Source organism: Callithrix jacchus, chromosome 7, assembly GCF_049354715.1.
Source record: "Callithrix jacchus isolate 240 chromosome 7, calJac240_pri, whole genome shotgun sequence".
NCBI lineage: Eukaryota > Metazoa > Chordata > Mammalia > Primates > Cebidae > Callithrix > Callithrix jacchus.
In genome coordinates this window covers 90077404-90097064 of record NC_133508.1, presented here as the reverse complement: position 1 = coordinate 90097064, position 19661 = coordinate 90077404, and the positions used below count along the sequence as shown (strand labels likewise).

The 19661-nt window shown below is 41.6% G+C and overlaps 1 protein-coding gene across 10 annotated transcripts in view; it reads right to left on the bottom strand.

Annotated features, from left to right (window-relative positions):
- Positions 1 to 19661, bottom strand: part of SCP2 (sterol carrier protein 2) — a 136999-nt gene that overhangs the window by 109814 nt on the left and 7524 nt on the right. For all 10 annotated transcript variants that reach the window (XR_013520080.1, XR_013520081.1, XM_003733448.5 and 7 more), the window contains exons 2-3: positions 9092 to 9149; positions 7916 to 7987 (exon numbers count right to left, since the gene is read on the bottom strand). Coding sequence is in view for 6 of the 10 variants with exons in the window: in XM_003733448.5 (XP_003733496.2) it covers positions 7916 to 7987; positions 9092 to 9149 (130 nt within the window). In the remaining 4 variants the exon portion in view is untranslated. The remainder of the gene's footprint in view (positions 1 to 7915; positions 7988 to 9091; positions 9150 to 19661) is intronic.

Below are 19661 nucleotides of genomic sequence, written 5' to 3'. Positions count from 1 at the left end.
CAGAATTACAGGTAAACAAGGGGGCTGCTGCATTTCCCAGAGCTTGTTTTAATTGCAGAAAAAGGGCACATACAAAAAAGGATTGCAGACAAAATTTAAGAGCAGGACCTCAGCCAAGGGTAAAAACAAAAAATGCTGAATCAGGCATTTGCCCAAAATATAAAAAAGGAAAACATTGGGCTAAGTAATGCCATTCTACATTTGACAAAGAAGGGAATCCAATTTCAGGAAATGGGAGAAGGGGCCTTCCCCTGGCCCTGATTCCAACCAGGGTTTATCTTGTTCAAGCTACTCTCTCATCCCTGTACCATGCTTGTTCCCTGCCACCGCTGGAAGTGCAGCAGTAGATCTGTGCAGCACTCAAAAAATAAGTATTTTACCTAGGGAACCTCCACAAAAAAATACCAACAGGAGTCTGTGGGCCATTACCTTCTGGGACTTCGTTTGCTTTTAGGAAGATCTAGTCTGAATGCTAAAGGAGAGTTCAAACCGGAGTTATTGATAGTGATTTTACAGGGGAAATACAAATTGTAATGTCATCTTCCATTCCTTGGAGTGCTGAGCCTAGAGAATGCATAGCACAACTCTTAAACTTACCTTGTATAAAATTAGGTCATAGTGATAGTAAAAGAATTGGATGATTTGGAAGTACAAATAAACAGGGCAAAGCTACATACTGAGTAAATCAAATTACAGATAAATGCCCAACATGTAAAGTTACTATCCAAGGAAAAAAATTTAAAGGTTTATTTGATACTGGCACAGATGTTTCAATTATTTCTCCCCAGCACTGGCCCTCTTCTTGGCCTGTACAAAATGCTCAGTTTAATGTGGTAGGAGTGGGGCAGGCCTCAGAGATCTCTCAAAGCAGTCTTATCTTGCCATGTGAAGGGCCTGAAGGACAGCCTAGAACTATTCAGCCTATTGTGACTCAGATTCCTATTAAATTGTGGGGAAGAGACTTATTACAGAAGTGGGGAGCCAAAGTTTTAATACCTAAACAATCGTGTAGCTCTCAAAGTCAACAAATGATGCAGGACATGAGCTATGTGCCTGGGATGGTACCAGGAAAAAACTTGCAGAGTCCAAAGGAACCTTTAAAAGTAAAGGAACAAAACTCTCAACATGGTCTAGGATATCTTTTTTAATGGCAGCCACTGTTAAGCCTCCAGGACCGATACCTTTAAAATGGTTAAATAATAAACCAATTTGGATAGAACAATGGCCGCTTACAAAGGAAAGACTGGAGGCTTTAGAAAACTTAGTTGCTGAGCAATTAGAAAAGCGACATAGAGCTCCCATACTTTCACCTTGAAACTCTCCTGTTTTTGTAATAAAAGGAAATCTGGAAAATGGAGAATGGTAACAGATCTTAGAGCAATTAATGCAGCTATAAAACCTATGGGAGCCCTGCAACCTAGACTACCTTCATCCACTATGATTTCAAAAAATTGGCAACTAATTGTTATTGATTTGAAGGGCTGTTTCTTTTTTTTTTTTTTTTTTTTTTTGAGACAGAGTCTCACTCTGTCGACAGGCTGGAGTGCAGTGGCACAATCTTGGTTCACTGCAACCTCTGCCTCCCAGGTTCAAGTGATTCTTCTGCCTCAGCTTCCCAAGTAGCTGGGACTACAGGCCTCCCCTAACACACCTGGTTAATTTTTGTATTTTTAGTTGAGACCGGGTTTCACCATGTTGGCCTCGATCTCTTGACCTCGTGATCCACCTGCCTTGGCCTCCCAAAGTGCTGGGATTACAGGCATAAGCCACCGCACCCGGCCCAAAGGACTGTTTCTTTACAATTCCTTTGGCAGAAAAGGACTGAGCAATTTGCATTCACTATTCCTTCTATAAATAATCAAAAACCTGCTAAAAGGTATCATTGGAAAGTGCTTCCTCAAGGGATGTTAAACAGTCCCACAATTTGTCAAACTTACATGGGCTAAGCTACTGAGCCCACCAGAAAAGAATTTCCTCAGTGTTATATTATTCATTATATGGATGATATTCTTTGTGCTGCACTGAATAGAGAACTACTTATAAAATGCTATGACCATTTGAAAGAATCCATTCAATGTACTGTGTTAATAATAGCCCCAGATAAAATTCAAACTACCACTCCTTATTTGTATTTGGGCACATTGGTGGACGATATTACTATAACATCTCAAACGATGTCCATCAGGGGGGATAATTTATAAACTCTAAATGATTTCCAAAAGTTACTTTGAGATATCAATTGGATATGACCTACTTTAGGGATCCCAACTTATACTATAAGTAATTTGTTTTCTATTCTTTGAGGAGATTCCAGTCTAGTCCTCGAGAGTTAACTAAGGAAGCTGAAATGGAATTGAAAGTAATTGGAGAAAAAATTCATAAGGCTCAAGTAAATAGAATTGATCCTGACTAGCCTTTAGAATTAATTACTTTTCCCTACTCAATACTCTCTTACGGGAGTTACTATTCAAGATTAGGACTTAGTGGAGTGGCTGTTTCTACCTCATGATAACGCTCGTACTCTTACTCTCTATTTGGACCAAATTGCAACGCTGATTGGAATGGGGAGGTCTCAAGTTGTAAAATTACATGGATTTGATCCCAAAAGAATAATAGTGCCTCTTACAAAGACTCAGATTCAGCAAGCATATATTAATAGTGTAACGTGGTAAACCTATTTGGCAAATTTTGTAGGCCCTTTAGATAATCATTATAAAAAAAACAAAATTTTTCAATTTTTTTTTAAATTGACCAATTGGCTTGTACCCAAAATCACTAAATCAAACCCCATTGAAAATGCAGAAAATATTTTTACAGATGGATCTAGTAATGGTAAAGCTTCTTATTCAGGATTTGAAATCAAAGTTATTCAAACTCCTCATACATCAGCTCAAAAGGCAGAGTTGGTAGCTAGTCATTCAGGTATTACCAAATTTCAAAAAACCTATTAATGTAATTTCTGATTCTGTATATGTGGTTCATTCTACTTGGCTGATTGAGTGTGCGCAACTGTGTTTTTTGTTTGTTTGTTTGTTTTCTTGAGATGGAGTCTCACTCTGTCGCCCAGGCTGGAGTGCAATGACCTGAACTTGGCTCACTGCAACCTCTGCCTCCCAGGTTCAAGCAATTCTCCTACCTCAGCCTCCCAAGTAGCTGGGATTATAGGTGCCTGCCACCACACCCCGCTAATTTTTGCATTTTTAGTAGAGACAGGGTTTTACCACATTAGCCAGGCTGGTCTTGAACTCCTGACCTCAGGCAATCTGCCCACGTTGGCCTCCCAAAGTGCTGGGATTACAGGTGTGAGCCACACGCACGGCATCAACTGTGTTTTAATACAGATCATCAACTTATGAAGCTATTTACTCAATTACAAACAGAAGTAATAAATAGAATGCATCCCTTTTACATTATCATATTAGAGCTCACACTATTCTTCCAGGCCTCTAACAGCAGGCAATCAGTCTGCAGACTGTTTAGTGGCTGCAGTCTTATCTGATGCTCAACATTTTCACACACTGACTCATCTAAACACAACCGGACTGAGAAGCCCATCCTGGAAAGAAGCTAAAAGGATTATTCAAACCTGTTCAACTTGTCAGTTAGTCAATTCTCCCTCCAATTTGGGAGGTCTAAACCCTCAGAGTTAGAACCAAACACTGTGGCAGATGGATGTTACCCATGTTTCATCTTTTGGAAAGTTAGCATATGTACAGGTTTGTGTAGATACTTTTTCTCATTTTATTTGGGGGAGCTGCCAAACTGGTGAATCATCAGCTTGTGTCAAATGACATCTAATAGTGTTTTGCCGTTATGGGAATTCCCTCTTCCATGAAAACTGGTAACACCCCAGGATATGTTAGTCATTCCTTAGCAGCATTTTTTAAACAATGGAACATTACTCATATTACAGGTATCTCATATAACTCTCAGGGACAGGCTATTGTGGAACGGATGAATCTTGCCCTTAAACAGCAATTGCAGAAACAGAAATGGGGAGACGGCGAATACAGAACCCCACAAATGCAACTTAGCATTACTAACTTTAAATTTTTTAAGTTTGCCAAGGGGACGACAAATAACAGCGTCTAAACAGCACCTGAATAAACAATCCAAAATGAGAACTTACAGCAATTAATCTGGTGGCAAAATCCATTAACAAAAAATTGGGGAAAGGGCAATGTAATAACATGGGGTAGAGGATTTGCTTGTGTTTCTCCAGCTCCAAATCAACAACCGAAGCGGGTACCACCCAGACATTTAAAGTCTTATCATGAGCCAGATACCAAAGAAGAGGTTTGTGTTCTGGGAGGAACCAGAGGATCCCCTGGTCACAGAAATGGCGAGATTAACACTGAGATGAAGTGCTGCTCCCACAAGGGGAACGCACAAAATATCGTCACTGACTTGGGGTCAGATCAAGAATCTTTCAAAGATGGCTGAGGAAAACCTGAAAAAAGCAGGACAGCCTGTTACTATGAGTAACTTGATGGTAGCTGTGATGGTAGTTATCACCATTGCAGTGAGAACATTCCTGGAGTAAGGCAGAAGTGGGAAAAATTTCACATATTGGGCATATATTCCTTTCTCTCCTTTATTGCGACCTATGACTTGGTTAGATCCCCCACTAGATGTATATACTAATGATAGCTCATGGATGCCAGAACCTGTAGATAATCGGGGCCCATCTCATCCTCAAGAAGAAGGAACTTTAATGAATATCCCTCTTGGCTTTGAACATCTGCTAAGAACATATGCCTAGGGGCAGCCGAAGGATGTTTAAAATAAAAAAATCAAGCCTGATTAGCTATAGTACCTGGAGAAAAATCACACTTGAGCTCAGTTGCATGTGATCTCTGGCTTTAGTATTTTTTATAATAATTCAGGAAATAACTATGTTTTGCCCCCACCCCAAAACTTAAATGCAGACAAAATAAAGAGTGGTCCTCTAAGTTAAAAATATTAATTTGGGAAGATTGTGTTTCAGCAGAGGGTGAGGTGCTGCATAATGATTCCTATAGATTATTATTGATTGGTCCCCTTAGGGGACATTTAGCATTAATTGCACCAGTCAGCCCTCTTGTCATGACACAAAATTACTTAAATAGTATACAAAGGCTCGGCGCGGTGGCTCGAGCCTGTGATCCCAGCACTTTTCGAGGCCGAGATGGGTGGATCACGAGGTCAAGAGATCGAGACCATCCTGGTCAACATGGTGAAACCCCGTCTCTACTAAAAATACAAAAATTTAGCTGGACACGGTGGTGCGTGCCTGTAATCCCAGCTACTCGGGAGGCTGAGGTGGGAGAATTGCTTGAACCCAGGAGGCGCAGGTTGTGGTGAGCCGAGATGGCGCCATTGCACTCCAGCTTGGGTAACTAGAGCGAAACTCCATCTCAAAATAAATAAATAAATAAATTTTAAAAAATAGTATACAAAAAGTAATAACAGTTCTGAGTCAACACACACTGAAACAAATGCCCATATTATATGAAGAAATGGGGGCACAGTAGGACCACAACCAAGAATGATTTGGCCAAAACTGGGAACTGAACAAAAAGAACTTTGGAAACTATTTACGGTCCTGAAACCAATAAGGTCTGGGAAGGAAATTATAGAGAATCCTGTTCCAATCATTATTTTTCATTAGAATTTATAAAAAATAGAATTCTTTGGATTCAGAGCTGTGTTAAACCTCCTTATCTTTTAGTAGTGGGATGGTTACAGATCAGTTTTCTTAATGCCAAGGTAACATGTCAAAATTGTGAATTGTTTTCTTGAATTAATACCTCTATGTTTGACTCTTACAACTCTATATTACTGGTGAGAGCCCAAGAGGGAATATGGCTACCAGCAAAAATATCTCGTCCCTAGGAAGCATCTCCATCCATACATATTCTCACTGATATTTTACAAAAGGTTCTAAAATGTACCAGGAGATTCATTACAACCTTAATTTTAATCATTATGGGTCTGTTTGCAGTCACAGTTAATAGCCACTGTGGCAGAAGTGGCTCGGCATTCATTAGTACAAACAGCCAAGTTTGTTAATAACTGGCAGAAAAACTCTAGCTTGCTGTGGAATTCTCAAAGACAAATCAAAATATAGTTAATCAGATTAATGATCTTAGACAAGCTGTTTTCTGGTTAGGGGACAGGGTAGTTAGAGTATAGAATTCAATTACAGTGTGATTGGACTACTTCTGATTATTGTATCACTCCTCATCCTTATAATGAAATTGAACATGACCAAGAAAAAATACAGCATCGCTTGGAAGGGCATGCTGAAAATTTATCACTTGATATAACAAAACAAAAGGAATAAGTTTTTCAAGCCTCTCAAGCACATTTGACTTTAATTCCAGAAACTGAAGTACTTGAGGGAGCTGCTGATGGACTAGCAGCCCTGAACCCTGTGACTTGGGTAAAAACACTTGGAGGATTTATGACTGCTGTTATGATTGTGTTATTAATTTGTCTTATTTCTCTTTGTGTAGTCTGTAGATGTGGATTCTGAATCCTCAGAGAAATAGCTCACCAAGATAAAGCTGTGCTTGCTTACCTAGCTTTGTAGAAAAACAAAGGGGGACATGCTGATAACAAGTGCAGATGTGTGTGAGGGATTACACTGTTTGCTGAGAGCGACAGCAAGGAAAACCAAGCTTGTCCCCAAGCAGAAAACTGCTCAGGGCATTCTAAGATAGTAAATAATATGTCTCACACCAGATGAACTAGTTCTTTAAACACAGGATGTGACTCTACCTCCATTATACTTTCCTAAAGAATGCTTTCGAGTTTATCTTTAACCTATAGTGAACATACACTAGCTGCCTGGTTAGTTTACCTTCATGAAAGAACACACAGCATCTGCTTGTTAAACTTATCACTGGAATGTAAAGAATAAATATGTGGGTCAGAGTCTGCTCTTGGCTCTCAGCTAGGAATGCTGTCAGCCCCCTGAGCCCACCTTTGCACTCTATCTCTGTGTCGGACTCTTAATTCCTTCAGCACCACCTGGGTTGGGGGTCTCCACAACCAAGCTGGTCTCAGCAGATAGGCACAAAGATTCATCTACAGTAACACCTACTATAGTATTTTAATAATACTATATATAATATTTATAGTATTTTTGTAACTAGAAATTAGAAATAAAATATCATTACTATTTCTAAATAAGCTGTATTAGATCTCCAAGAGTAGAATATCATATAATCATTTAAAATGACATAGGGGTTCCCATACACACCCCACCCCTTTGCCAAAAAAAAAAAAAAATGCTGTAGGGGTTGGGGGAAACAGAGATGTTAGTCAAATGGTAGAAACTTTCAGTTACAAGATGAATGAGTTCTGTGGATCTAATGCACAGAATGGGTGGTAATGAATGTACTAATTAATTGGATTGTGGTAATTATTATACAATGTATACAAAAATCATCTTATTTTATACCTTGAATATATTCAATATTTATTTGACAATTAGTATTTTTTAAATGCTGTGAAAAAACTGGAACTTTTAAATATCTATTGAAAGGGAACAGATTAAATAAACTATAATACATTTATTCAATGAAATACTATGCTATTTTTGAAAAGACCAAAGAAGATCTTTGCAGTATGATTTAGAATAGTCACCAAAAGAAAAATTACACTAGGATTAAAAAAAATAAAAATATGTAAAAAAATAAAAAAGAAAAATTACACTAGGTTCACACATAATGGAAATCTATAAATGATGGTAATTACCTTAAATCAGACTTTGAATTCTGAGGGTTTTTTTTCTTTTTTCTTCAATACAAACATAATTGAATGAATTCTGAGTTTTGAGGATTAAAATTCACAAATGCCTCTGCATTGTTTATGTAGTTGCTGCTAGATTTAAGTAAACAAATTTTAGAATACATAGTTTAATACATACCAAAAACATAGCCAACACATGCCTGGTCCACTGCTGAATAAGGGATCTGTGCATCAGCTAAAGCTTTCTGGCCTGTAAAAACAAAGGTTTTATCAAAAAGTGCTTTAAACATTTATTTTAGGTAAGTAAAAATTAAGAAGCATGCTGAATACTTAGAGAACCAGGACCCATACACCTGTAGATCCTTCTCCCTGTTAGTTCCACTCACACTAGTGTTCACCTGTCTTTTGCTCAAAAGTACTAATACTCATTTGAATATACAATAACAAACTGTGTCAGCTCCTTTAGTCATGCAGTAGCCTAATGACAGAAAAAGAATTATCTATGTTGGCTCAGTGAAGTGAAGAAAACCACCATATAGGTATTTAATACATTTTGAATGTGATTATCCCTTTTCCAGGAAAGGAAGACGCTAATTTTGTTAGAACTCCTGAAGTCAACACACACTAGAATTGAGGGAAGAGACCCCTCTTTTCTGTCTCTTGTCTCAAAGGAGGAGGAAGTAAAAGTTAAGACATAGCAAGCATGAGGTCAGTGGCAAGGTCCGCTGACAAGGTTAAAGATTAAACCCCCCATCTTTAATCGCAATCCTATCTATAGACCGAAGCCATAATGTGGAGAAACACCCTCCAGTTGTTCTCATTCAATCTTGCTCAAACCCCCACCTGGTCACATACCCGATGCCTACTTCATCAATCACCACCCTCTCACATGTACTTTCTAGAATTGTAAGCCTTTAAAAGGACTAGGATTTTCTTTGTTGGGGAGCTCAGTTCTTGAGACACAAGTCTGCTGATGCTTCTGGCCAAGTAAAGCCCCTTGCTTCTTTAAATCTGGTGTTCAGGAGGTTTTGTCTGAGGCTTGTCCTGCCACAGAATGATGTTATCCCTTTTAATGGTCCTGCCTCTCTCTCCCACAGATCCCTTAACCATCTCAACAATAGGTGGATAGCACATAAAATTGTAAGCCACTCTCTGCTCTGGCTATGCAGCTGCTAAGAATGCCCAGGCTCTTTTCCCTTTCCCTTTTACAGTGAGTTACTAGGTATTTCTCCACACAGGTTCTTCTCCCTTGACTGGGCTTCCTTTTGTGCTTGCAAGGCTACCCCACCCATGAAATCAAGACAGACCACTTAATAAACTATGAATGTTCAAAGATCTAAATGTTCTATGTTACCTGCTTCTCTTGCCAAGTCAGGGTAGTCTCTTGAATTCTCAGCTCCAGGCTTCTTGAACTAGAGGTATAGAAAGAGATAATAAATATAAACAAGTACAGTTACATGTTCTACCAATAAAAATCTATTCATTCAAACAAAAACACATTGAGCACCTCTTGTGTTCCTAGACTTTAATAATAAATAATATAAAATCCTCACCCTCAGCATGCTTCCAGTCTAACCTGAGACCGATAAACACTACAATGTCAGAAGTACAGAATGTCTTGGCAGAGACATCCACCCAGACTTGGAGGGAGGACAAGAAAGGCTTCCCAGAGAAACTGTCATTTAAATTAACTCCTTAAGGATGTGTAGGAGTTAGCAAAGTGAAAGAGAAGAAAATTTTGGAGTAAAGGTCCAGAAGTGAGAGAATATAGCAGTTTTTTTCTCTGTGGAGGAACTGTAAATAATTTGGTCTGACATAGATTAAAGCACAAAGTGGAAAGTGTTAAGGATGGCTGGGCATGGTGGCTCATGCCTGTAATTCCAGCACTTTGGGAGGCCAAAGTGGGCAGATCACTCGAGGTCAGGAGTTCAAGACCAGGCTGGCCAACATGGTGAAACCCTGTTTCCACTAAAAATACAAAAATTAGCCAGGCATGGTGGTACACGCCTGTGATCCCAGCTCCTCAAGAGGCTGTGGCAGGAGAATCGCTTGAACCCAGGAGGCACAGGTTGCAGTAAGCCAAGATAGTGCCATTGTACTCCAGCCTGGGTGACAGAGTGAGACAGATGGAAGAGGGAAGGGAAGGGGAGGGGAGGGGAAGGGGAGGGGGAAGGGGAGGGGAAGGGGGGAAGGGGGGAAGGGTAGGGAAGGAAGGGAGGGAAAGGGAAAGGAATGGGGGGAAGGGAAGGGAAGGGAAGGGGAAAGGGGGAAGGGAAGGGGGAAGGGAAAGGAGGGAAGGGAAGGGGAGAAGAGAAGGGAAGGGGGAAAGGGAAGGGGAGGGAAAGGGGGGAAGGAAGGGAGGGAAAGGAAAGGAATGGGGGAAGGGAAGGGGGAAGCGGGGAAGGGAAGGGGTAAAAGGAAGGGAATGGGGGAAGGGAAGGGAAGAGGGGGAAGGAAAGGAAAGGAAAGTGATAAGGGCATATAAGGACTTAAAAGTCACTTGGGAGAGAGACGGATCCAAGATGGCTGATTAGGAGCAGCTCAGGATTGCAGCTCCCAGCGAAAGCATGGAGGGTGAGTGGGCGCCACATTTCTTGATGGATTTTTATTGTCCACAGACCAGGAAATTCACAGGCGGAGGAGCCCCACGGGTCACCAGCACGGCTGTTTTGGCCAGCACAGCGGGTCTCCGCACAAAATACACGGGTCCAGGTGCTGGTTTAGGTGGTGATTGGAGCTCCTGGGATACAGAGGCGCCCATTCAACTGATAAAAAAGGGGACTGAAACAGGGAGCCAGGCCAGATTCCCAGGCAGAAAAGCACCACGAATCTCAGCATGGCTGTTTCAGCCAGCGCAGTGGGTCACCCCACGGGAAATCACACAGATCCCTTTTCTTTTTTTTTATTGCATTTTAGGTTTTGGGGTACATGTGCAGAACATGCAAGACAGTTGCACAGGTACACACATGGTAGTGTGTTTTGCTGCCTTCCTCCCCTTCACCCACATTTGGCATTTCTCCCCAGACTATCCCTCCCCAGCTCCCCCCTACACTGTCCCTCCTCTATTCCCCCCAATAGACCACAGCGTTTAGTACTCCATGTATTCTCATTTTTCATCACCCGCCTATGAGTGAGAATATGCGGTATTTCATTTTCTGTTCTTGTGTCAGTTTGCTGAGAATGATTTTCTCCAGATTCATCCATGTCCCTACAAAGGACACAAACTCATCATTTTTTATTGCTGCATAATATTCCATGGTGTATATGTGCCACATTTTCCCAATCCATTCTATCATCGATGGGCATTCAGGTTGGTTCCAGGTCTCTGTTATTATAAACAGTGCTGCAATGAACATTCGTGTGCATGTGTCCTGATAGTAGAACGATTTATAGTCCTTTGGATATATACCCAGTAATGGGATTGCTGGGTCAAATGGAATTTCTATTTCTAAGGCCTTGAGAAATCGCCACACTGTCTTCCACAATGGTTGAACTAGTTTACACTCCCACCAGCAGTGTAGAAGTGTTCCTATTTCTCCACATCCTCTCTAGCATCTGTTGTCTCCAGATTTTTTAATGATCGCCATTCTAACTGGCGTGAGATGGTATCTCAATGTGGTTTTGATTTGTATCTCTCTAATGACCAGTGATGATGAGCATTTTTTCATATGTTTGTTGGCCTCATGTATGTCTTCTTTTGTAAAGTGTCTGTTCATATCCTTTGCCCATTTTTGAATGGGCTTGTTTGTTTTTTTCCTGTAAATCTGTTTGAGTTCTTTGTAAATTCTGGATATCAGCCCTTTGTCAGATGGGTAAACTGCAAAAATTTTTTCCCATTCTGTTGGTTGCCGATTCACTCTACTGACTGTTTCTTTTGCCATGCAGAAGCTGTGGAGTTTGATTACGTCCCATTTGTCTATTTTGGCTTTTGTTGCCAATGCTTTTGGTGTTTTGGTCATGAAGTCCTTGCCTACTCCTATGTCCTGAATGGTTTTGCCTAGATTTTCTTCTAGGGTTTTTATGGTGCCAGGTCTTATGTTTAAGTCTTTAATCCATCTGGAGTTAATTTTAGTGTAAGGTGTGAGGAAGGGGTCCAGTTTTTGCTTTTTGCACATGGCTAGCCAGTTTTCCCACCACCATTTATTAAACAGGGAATCCTTTCCCCATTGCTTGTTTTTGTCAGGTTTATCCAAGATTGTATGGTTGTAGATATGTTGTGTTGCCTCCGATGCCTCTGTTTTGTTCCATTGGTCTATATCTCTGTTTTGGTACCAGTACCATGCTGTTTTGATTACTGTAGCCTTGTAGTATAGTTTGAAATCTGGTAGTGTGATGCCCCCCGCTGTGTTCTTTTTGCTTAGAATTGACTTGGCTATGTGTGCTCTCTTTTGGTTCCATATGAAGTTCATGGTGGTTTTTTCCAGTTCTGTGAAGAAAGTCAATGGTAGCTTGATGGGGATAGTGTTGATTCTGTAAATTAGTTTGGGCAGTATAGCCATTTTCACAATATTGATTCTTCCTAACCATGAACATGGAATGTTTCTCCATCTGTTTGTGTCCTCTCTTATTTCGTTGAGCAGTGGTTTGTAGTTTTCCTTGAAGAGGTCCCTTACGTTCCTTGTGAGTTGTATTCCTAGGTATTTTATTCTTTTTGTAGCAATTGTGAATGGCAGTTCGTTCTTGATTTGGCTTTCTTTAAGTCTGTTATTGGTGTAGACGAATGCTTGTGATTTTTGCACATTGATTTTATATCCTGAGGCTTTGCTGAAGTTGCTTATCAGTTTCAGGAGTTTTTGGGCTGAGGCGATGGGCTCTTCTAGGTATACTATCATGTCGTCTACAAATAGAGACAATTTGGCTTCCACCTTTCCTATTTGAATACCCTTTATTTCTTTTTCTTGCCTGATGCTCTGGCTAGAACTTCCAGTACTATATTGAATAGGAGTGGTGAAAGAGGGCATCCTTGTCTAGTGCCGGATTTCAAAGGGAATGCTTCCAGTTTTTGCCCATTCAGTATGATATTGGCTGTTGGTTTGTAGTAAATAGCTTTTATTACTTTGAGATACGTTCCATCGATACCGAGTTTATTGAGGGTTTTTAGCATAAAGGGCTGTTGAACTTTGTCGAATGCCTTCTCTGCGTCAATTGAGATAATCACGCGGTTTTTGTTTTTGGTTCTATTTATGTGGTGAATTATGTTTATAAACTTGCGTATGTTGAACCAGCCTTGCATCCCTGGGATGAATCCTGCTTGATCATGGTGGATAAGTTTTTTGATGTGCTGTTGCTATCAGCTTGCCAGTATTTTATTGAAGAATTTTGCGGCTATGTTCATCATGGATATTGGCCTGAAGTCTTCTTTTCTTGTTGGGTCTCTGCCGGGTTTTGATATCAGGATGATGTTGGTCTCATAAAATGATTTGGGAAGGATTCCCTCTTTTTGGATTATTTGGAATAGTTTCAGAAGGAATGGTACCAGCTCCTCTTTGTGTGTCTCATAGAATTCGGCTGTGAACCGATCTGGACCTGGGCTTTTTTTGTATGGTAGGCTCTTAATTGCTGCCTCAACTTCAGACCTTGTTATTGGTCTATTCATAGTTTCGGCTTCCTCCTGGTTTAGGCTTGGGAGGACACAGGTGTCCAGGAATTTATCCATTTCTTCCAGGTTTACTAGTTTATGTGCATAGAGTTGTTTGTAATATTCTCTGATGATAGTTTGAATTTCTGTGGAATCTGTGGTGATTTCCCCTTTATCGTTTTTTATTGCATCTATTTGGTTGTTCTCTCTTTTCTTTTTTATCAGTCTGGCTAGTGGTTTATTTTGTTGATCTTTTCAAAAAACCAGCTCTTGGATTTATTGATTTTTTGAAGGGTTTTTCGTGTCTCAATCTCCTTCAGTTCTGCTCTGATCTTAGTTATTTCTTGTCTTCTGCTAGATTTTGAGTTTTTTTGATCTTGCTCCTCTAGCTCTTTCAATTTTGACGATAGGGTATCAATTTTGGATCTCTCCACTCTTCTCATATGGGCACTTATTGCTATATATTTTCCTCTAGAGACTGCTTTAAATGTGTCCCAGAGATTCTGGCATGTTGTGTCTTCGTTCTCATTGGTTTCAAAGAACTTCTTTATTTCTGCCTTCATTTCATTGTTTATCCAGTCAACATTCAAGAGCCAGTTGTTCAGTTTCCATGAAGCTGTGCAGTTCTGGGTTAGTTTCTGAGTTCTGAGTTCTAACTTGATTGCACTATGGTCTGAGAGACTGTTTGTTATGATTTCCATTGTTTTGCATTTGCTGAGGAGTGATCTACTTCCAATTATGTGGTCAATTTTAGAGTAGGTGTGATGTGGTGCTGAGAAGAATGTATATTCTGTGGATCTGGGGTGGAGAGTTCTGTAAATGTCTATCAGGTTTGCTTGTTCCAGGTCTGAGTTCAAGCCCTGGATATCCTTGTTAATTTTCTGTCTGGTTGATCTGTCTAATATTGACAGTGGCGTGTTAAAGTCTCCCACTATTATTGTGTGGGAGTCTAAGTCTCTTTGTAAGTCATTAAGAACTTGCCTTATATATCTGGGTGCTCCTGTATTGGGTCCATATATATTTAGGATCGTTAGCTCTTCTTGTTGTATCGATCCTTTTACCATTATGTAATGACCTTCTTTGTCTCTTTTGATCTTTGTTGCTTTAAAGTCTATTTTATCAGAGACAAGAATTGCAACTCCCGCTTTTTTTTTTGCTCTCCATTTGCTTGGTAAATCTTCCTCCATCCCTTTATTTTGAGCCTTTGTGTATCCTTGCATGTGAGATGGGTTTCATGGATACAGCACACTGATGGGTTTTAGTTTTTTATCCAATTTGCCAGTCTGTGTCTTTTGATTGGTGCATTTAGCCCATTTATATTTAGGGTTAATATTGTTATGTGTGAATTTGATACTGCTATTTTGATGCTAGCTGGCTGTTTTGCCCATTAGTTGATGCAGATTCTTCATTTTGTTGATGCTTTTTAGCATTTAGTGTGTTTTTGGAATGGCTGGTACTGGTTGTTCCTTTCTACATGTAGTGCCTCGTTCAGGAGCTCTTGTAAAGCAGGCCTGGTGGTGACAAAATCTCTGAGTACTTGCTTGTTCGCAAAGGATTTTATTTTTCCTTCACTTATGAAGCTTAGTTTGGCTGGATATGAAATTCTGGGTTGAAAGTTCTTTTCTTTAAGGATGTTGAATATTGGCCCCCACTCTCTTCTGGCTTGTAGAGTTTCTGCCGAGAGATCTGCTGTGAGTCTGATGGGCTTCCCTTTGTGGGTGACCCGACCTTTCTCTCTGGCTGCTCTTAGTATTTTCTCCTTCATTTCAACCCTGGTGAATCTGATGATTAAGTGCCTTGGGGTTGCTCTTCTTGCGGAATATCTTTGTGGTGTTCTCTGTATTTCCTGGATTTGAGTGTTGGCCTGCCTTGCTAGGTTGGGGAAATTTTCCTGGATAATATCCTGAAGAGTATTTTCCAGCTTGGATTCGTTCTCTTCGTCACATTCTGGTACACCTATCAAACGTAGGTTAGGTCTCTTCACATAGTCCCACATTTCTTGGATACTTTGTTCATTCCTTTTTGCCTTTTTTTCTCTAATCTTGGTTTCTCGTTTTATTTCATTGAGTTATCTTCGACTTCTGATATTCTTTCTTCTGCTTGGTCAATTCAGCTGTTGAAACTTGTGCATGCTTCGCGAAGTTCTCATGTTGTGTTTTTCAGCTCCTTCAATTCATTCATATTCCTCTCTAAGTTATCCATTCTTGTTATCATTTCCTCGAATCTTTTTTCAAATCTTTTTTCAAGGTTCTTAGTTTCTTTGCATTGATTTAAAACATGTTCTTTTAGCTCACAGAAGTTTCTCATTACCCACCTTCTGAAGTCTAATTCCGTCATTTCATCACAGTCATTCTCCGTCCAGCTTTGTTCCCTTGCTGGTGAGGAGTTTTGGTCCTTTGTAGGAGGCGAGGTGTTCTGGTTTCAGGTGTTTTCCTCCTTTTTGCTCTGGTTTCTTCCAATCTTTGTGGATTTATACACCTGTCATCTGAGTAGTTGCTGACTTTTCGATTGGGTCTCTGAGTGGATGCCCAGATTGTTGATGATGAAGTATTTCTGTTATTTGGTTTTCCTTCTACCAGTCTAGCCCCTCCGCTGTATGACCGCTGAGGTCCACTCCAGGCCCTGCTTGTCTAGGGTACACCTGTAGCAGCTGTGGAACAGTGAGGGATGCTACCAGTTTCTTCTTCTGCTATCTTTGTTCCAGACTGATGCCCGCCAAATGTCAGTCTGATCAGTCCTTTTTGTGATGACTTTTTGGATATACAGGGGTCAGGGAGCTGCTTGAGGAGACAGTCTGTACCTTATAGGAGCTCAAGTGCTGAGCTGTGAGCCCTGTTCTTCATTCAGGGCTGTTAGGCAGGTACGTTTAAGTCTGCTGCAGCAGAACTCATAAAACCCCTTTTTTCCTCAGATGCTCTGTCTCGGGGTGTTGGGGCTTTCTTTATGAGTGTCCGTTGCACTGTCCTGCCCAGCTAGGAGGCAGTCTAGTCACTATTTGCCTGCCGAGGCTCCACCCTGCTGGCGTGGGGTCCACCCTATTGCTGCAGGCTCTGCCCTGCTGCCGCAGGTCTCCACCCTGCTGCCACAGGCTCCACCCTGTGGCGGAGTCTCTCTGTTATGGCGGGTTGCCTCGGCAACAGCAGGCTGCATCAGCAATGGGAGTGTACCTCAGTAGGGGCGGATTGCCTCGGTAATGGCGGATGCCCCTCCCCCACCGAGCTGCACCGTCCAGGGTTCAGCTGTGCCCGCAGTGAAACTCTCCACCCGGAGCATTTCGAATCGCCGTTTTGTTTGTCCCTGTGGGGGTGAAACCCACTGAGCCTGCTCCCCTGGCTCCCTGCCTTAGAGCGCCTTTTTTTTTTTTTTTTTAAGTTGAATGGTTGACTCTCTCCAAGGTATTTCAGTCGGCTGCTGTTAGGGCACCGGGATCTGTGTGATTTCCCATGCAGGGACCCACTGCGCTGGCTCAAACGCCGCTTCCCAGGAATCTCCTGGTCTGGCTCACTGTCCAAGTCCTGTTTAATCAGATGGATATACTAATCTGCCCTCCAAAGTCTCAGATTGTCAGTTTAACAGGGCACCCGGACCAGTGCATTCTGTGCGGCATATTGCAGAGTGCCGCTGCACTGCGGCGCCGGCTAAAGCAGCCACACCAGCCAAAATAGCTGCGCTGGCATCCCGTGTCTCTCCTACACCTGGGAATTTCCCCATTCTGTGGGCAACAAAGATCTGTCTGGAAATGCGGCTTTGACTCATCCTCTGTGCGTTCACTGAGAGCTGCCATCCTGGGTTGTTCTTACCGCGCCATCTTGAATCTCTCTCCCACACAGATCCCTTTTCAACAGGTGACTGGAACACCTGGGAGACAGAGTCACCTGTTCAACTGAAAAAAAAAAAAGGGGTCTGAGGCAGGGAGCCAGGTGATTAGGCTCAGCTGGGTCCTACCCCCACTAAAAAATAGCAATCTGAAACACTCTGGATTGAGAGTTTCACAGCAAGCACACCTGAACCCAGGATGGTCCAGCTCTGTTGGGGAGGGGCATTCGCCACTACCGAGGCAGTACACCACTACAGAGGTAGTCCGCCATTGCTGAGGCAGCCCACCACTGCCAAATCAGCCTGCCATTACAGAGAGAGTCTGCCATTACAGAGGTAGGATGCCATTGCCAAGGCAGTTCTAACTATAACCCTATAAACAGAACTGCAGGGAAGGTCACACAGCAGCAGGGCAGAGCCTACATCACCTCAGCAAAGCCTCTGCAGGCAGATTGTGACTAGGCTGCCTCCTCGCTGGGCAGGACAGCCCTGAAAAAAGGCAGCAGCATGACAGAAACTTTTAAATAAAGCCCTAACTCCCCAGGACAGAGCACCCGGGGGAAAAAAAAGGCGTTTATGAGTTCTGCTGCAGCAGACTTAAATGTACCTGCCTAGCAGCTCTGAATGTACAACGGAGATCACAGCTCAGCACTTGAGCTCCTCTAAAGGATAGATTGTCTCATCAAGGAGCCCCCTGACTGCCGTATATCCGAAGAGTCACCTCATAAAGGAGAGCTCAGACTGACATCTGGTGGGTATCCTTCTGGGACAAAGATAGCAGAAGAAGAAACTGGCAGCAACTCTTACTGTTCTGCAGGCGCTGCAGGTGATCCCCAGGCAAGCAGGGCCTGGAGTGGACCTCAGCAGTCCTACAGCAGAGGGGCCTGACTATTAGAAGGAAAACTAAGAAACAGAAAGAAATAACTCCATCATCAACAAACAGGACATCCACTCAGAGACTCAATCTGAAAGTCAACAACTACAAAGATGACAGGTGGATAAATCCACAAAGATGAGAAGAAACCAGCGCAAAAAGGAGGAAAACACCCGAAAACAGAACAGCTCTCCTCCTACAAGGGATCACAACTCCTCACCAGCAAGGGAACAAGGCTGGATGGAGAATGAGTCTGATGAATTGACAGAAACAGGCTTCAGAAGGTGGGTAATAACAAACTTGTCTGAGCTAAAAAAACATGTTCTAACCCAATGCAAAAAAACTAAGAACCTTGAAAAAAGATTTGATGAAATGCTAATGAGAATAAACAGCTTATAGAGGAATACAACACGAGAATTTCACGAAGCATACTCAAGTTTCAACAGCCAAATTGACCATGCAGAAGAAAAGATATCAGAGGTTGAAGATCAACTCAATGAAATGAAACGAGAAGGCAAGATTAGAGAAAAAACAGTAAAGAGGAATGAACAAAGTCTCCAAGAAATATGGAACTATATGAAAAGACCTAATCTACGTTTGATAAGTGTACCTGAATGTGACGGAGAGAATGAATCCAAGCTGGAAAATACTCTTCAGGATATCATCCAGGAAAACTTCACCAACCTAGCAAGGCAGGCCAATATTCAAGTCCAGAAAATACAGAGGACGCCATAAAGATATTCCTCAAGAAGAGCAATCCCCCAGCACACAATTGTCAGATTCAAAAGGATTGAAACGAAGGAGAAAATGCTAAGGGCAGCCAGAGAGAAAAGTCGGGTTACCCACAAAGGGAAGCCCATCAGACTCACAGTGGATTTCTCAGCAGAAACCCTGCAAGCCAAAAGAGAGTGGGGGCCAATATTCAACATCCTCAAAGAAAAGAACTTCAGCAAAGTCTCAGGATACAAAATCAATATGCAAACATCACAAGCATTCCCATACACCAATAACAGACTTAAAGAGAGCCAAATCAAGAATGAACTGTAATTCATAATTGCTACAAAGAGAATAAAACACCTAGGAATACAACTAACAAGGAATGTAAAGGACCTCTTCAAGGAGAACTACAAACCACTGCTCAACAAAATAAGAGAGGACACAAACAGATGGAGAAACATTCCATGTTCATGGTTAGGAAGAGTCAATATCATGAAAATGGCCATACTGCCTAAAGTAATTTACAGATTCACTGCTACCCCCATCAAGCTACCAATGACCTTCTTCACAGAACTGGAAAAAACCACCTTAAACTTCATATGGAACCAAAAGAGAGCACACATAGCCAAGTCAATTCTAAGCAAAAAGAACAAAGCAGGAGGAAGGCATCACACTACCAGACTTCAAACTATGCTACAAGGCTATAGTCATCAAAACAGCATGGTACTGGTACCAAAACAGAGATATAGACCAATGGAACAGAACAGAGGCATCAGAGGCAACACAACATATCTACAGCCATCCGATCTTTGATAAACCTGACAAAAACAAGCAATGGGGAAAGGATTCCCTGTTTAATAAATGGTGCTGAGAAAACTGGCTAGCCATGTGCAGAAAGCAAAAACTGGACCCCTTCCTGACACCTTACACTAAAATTAA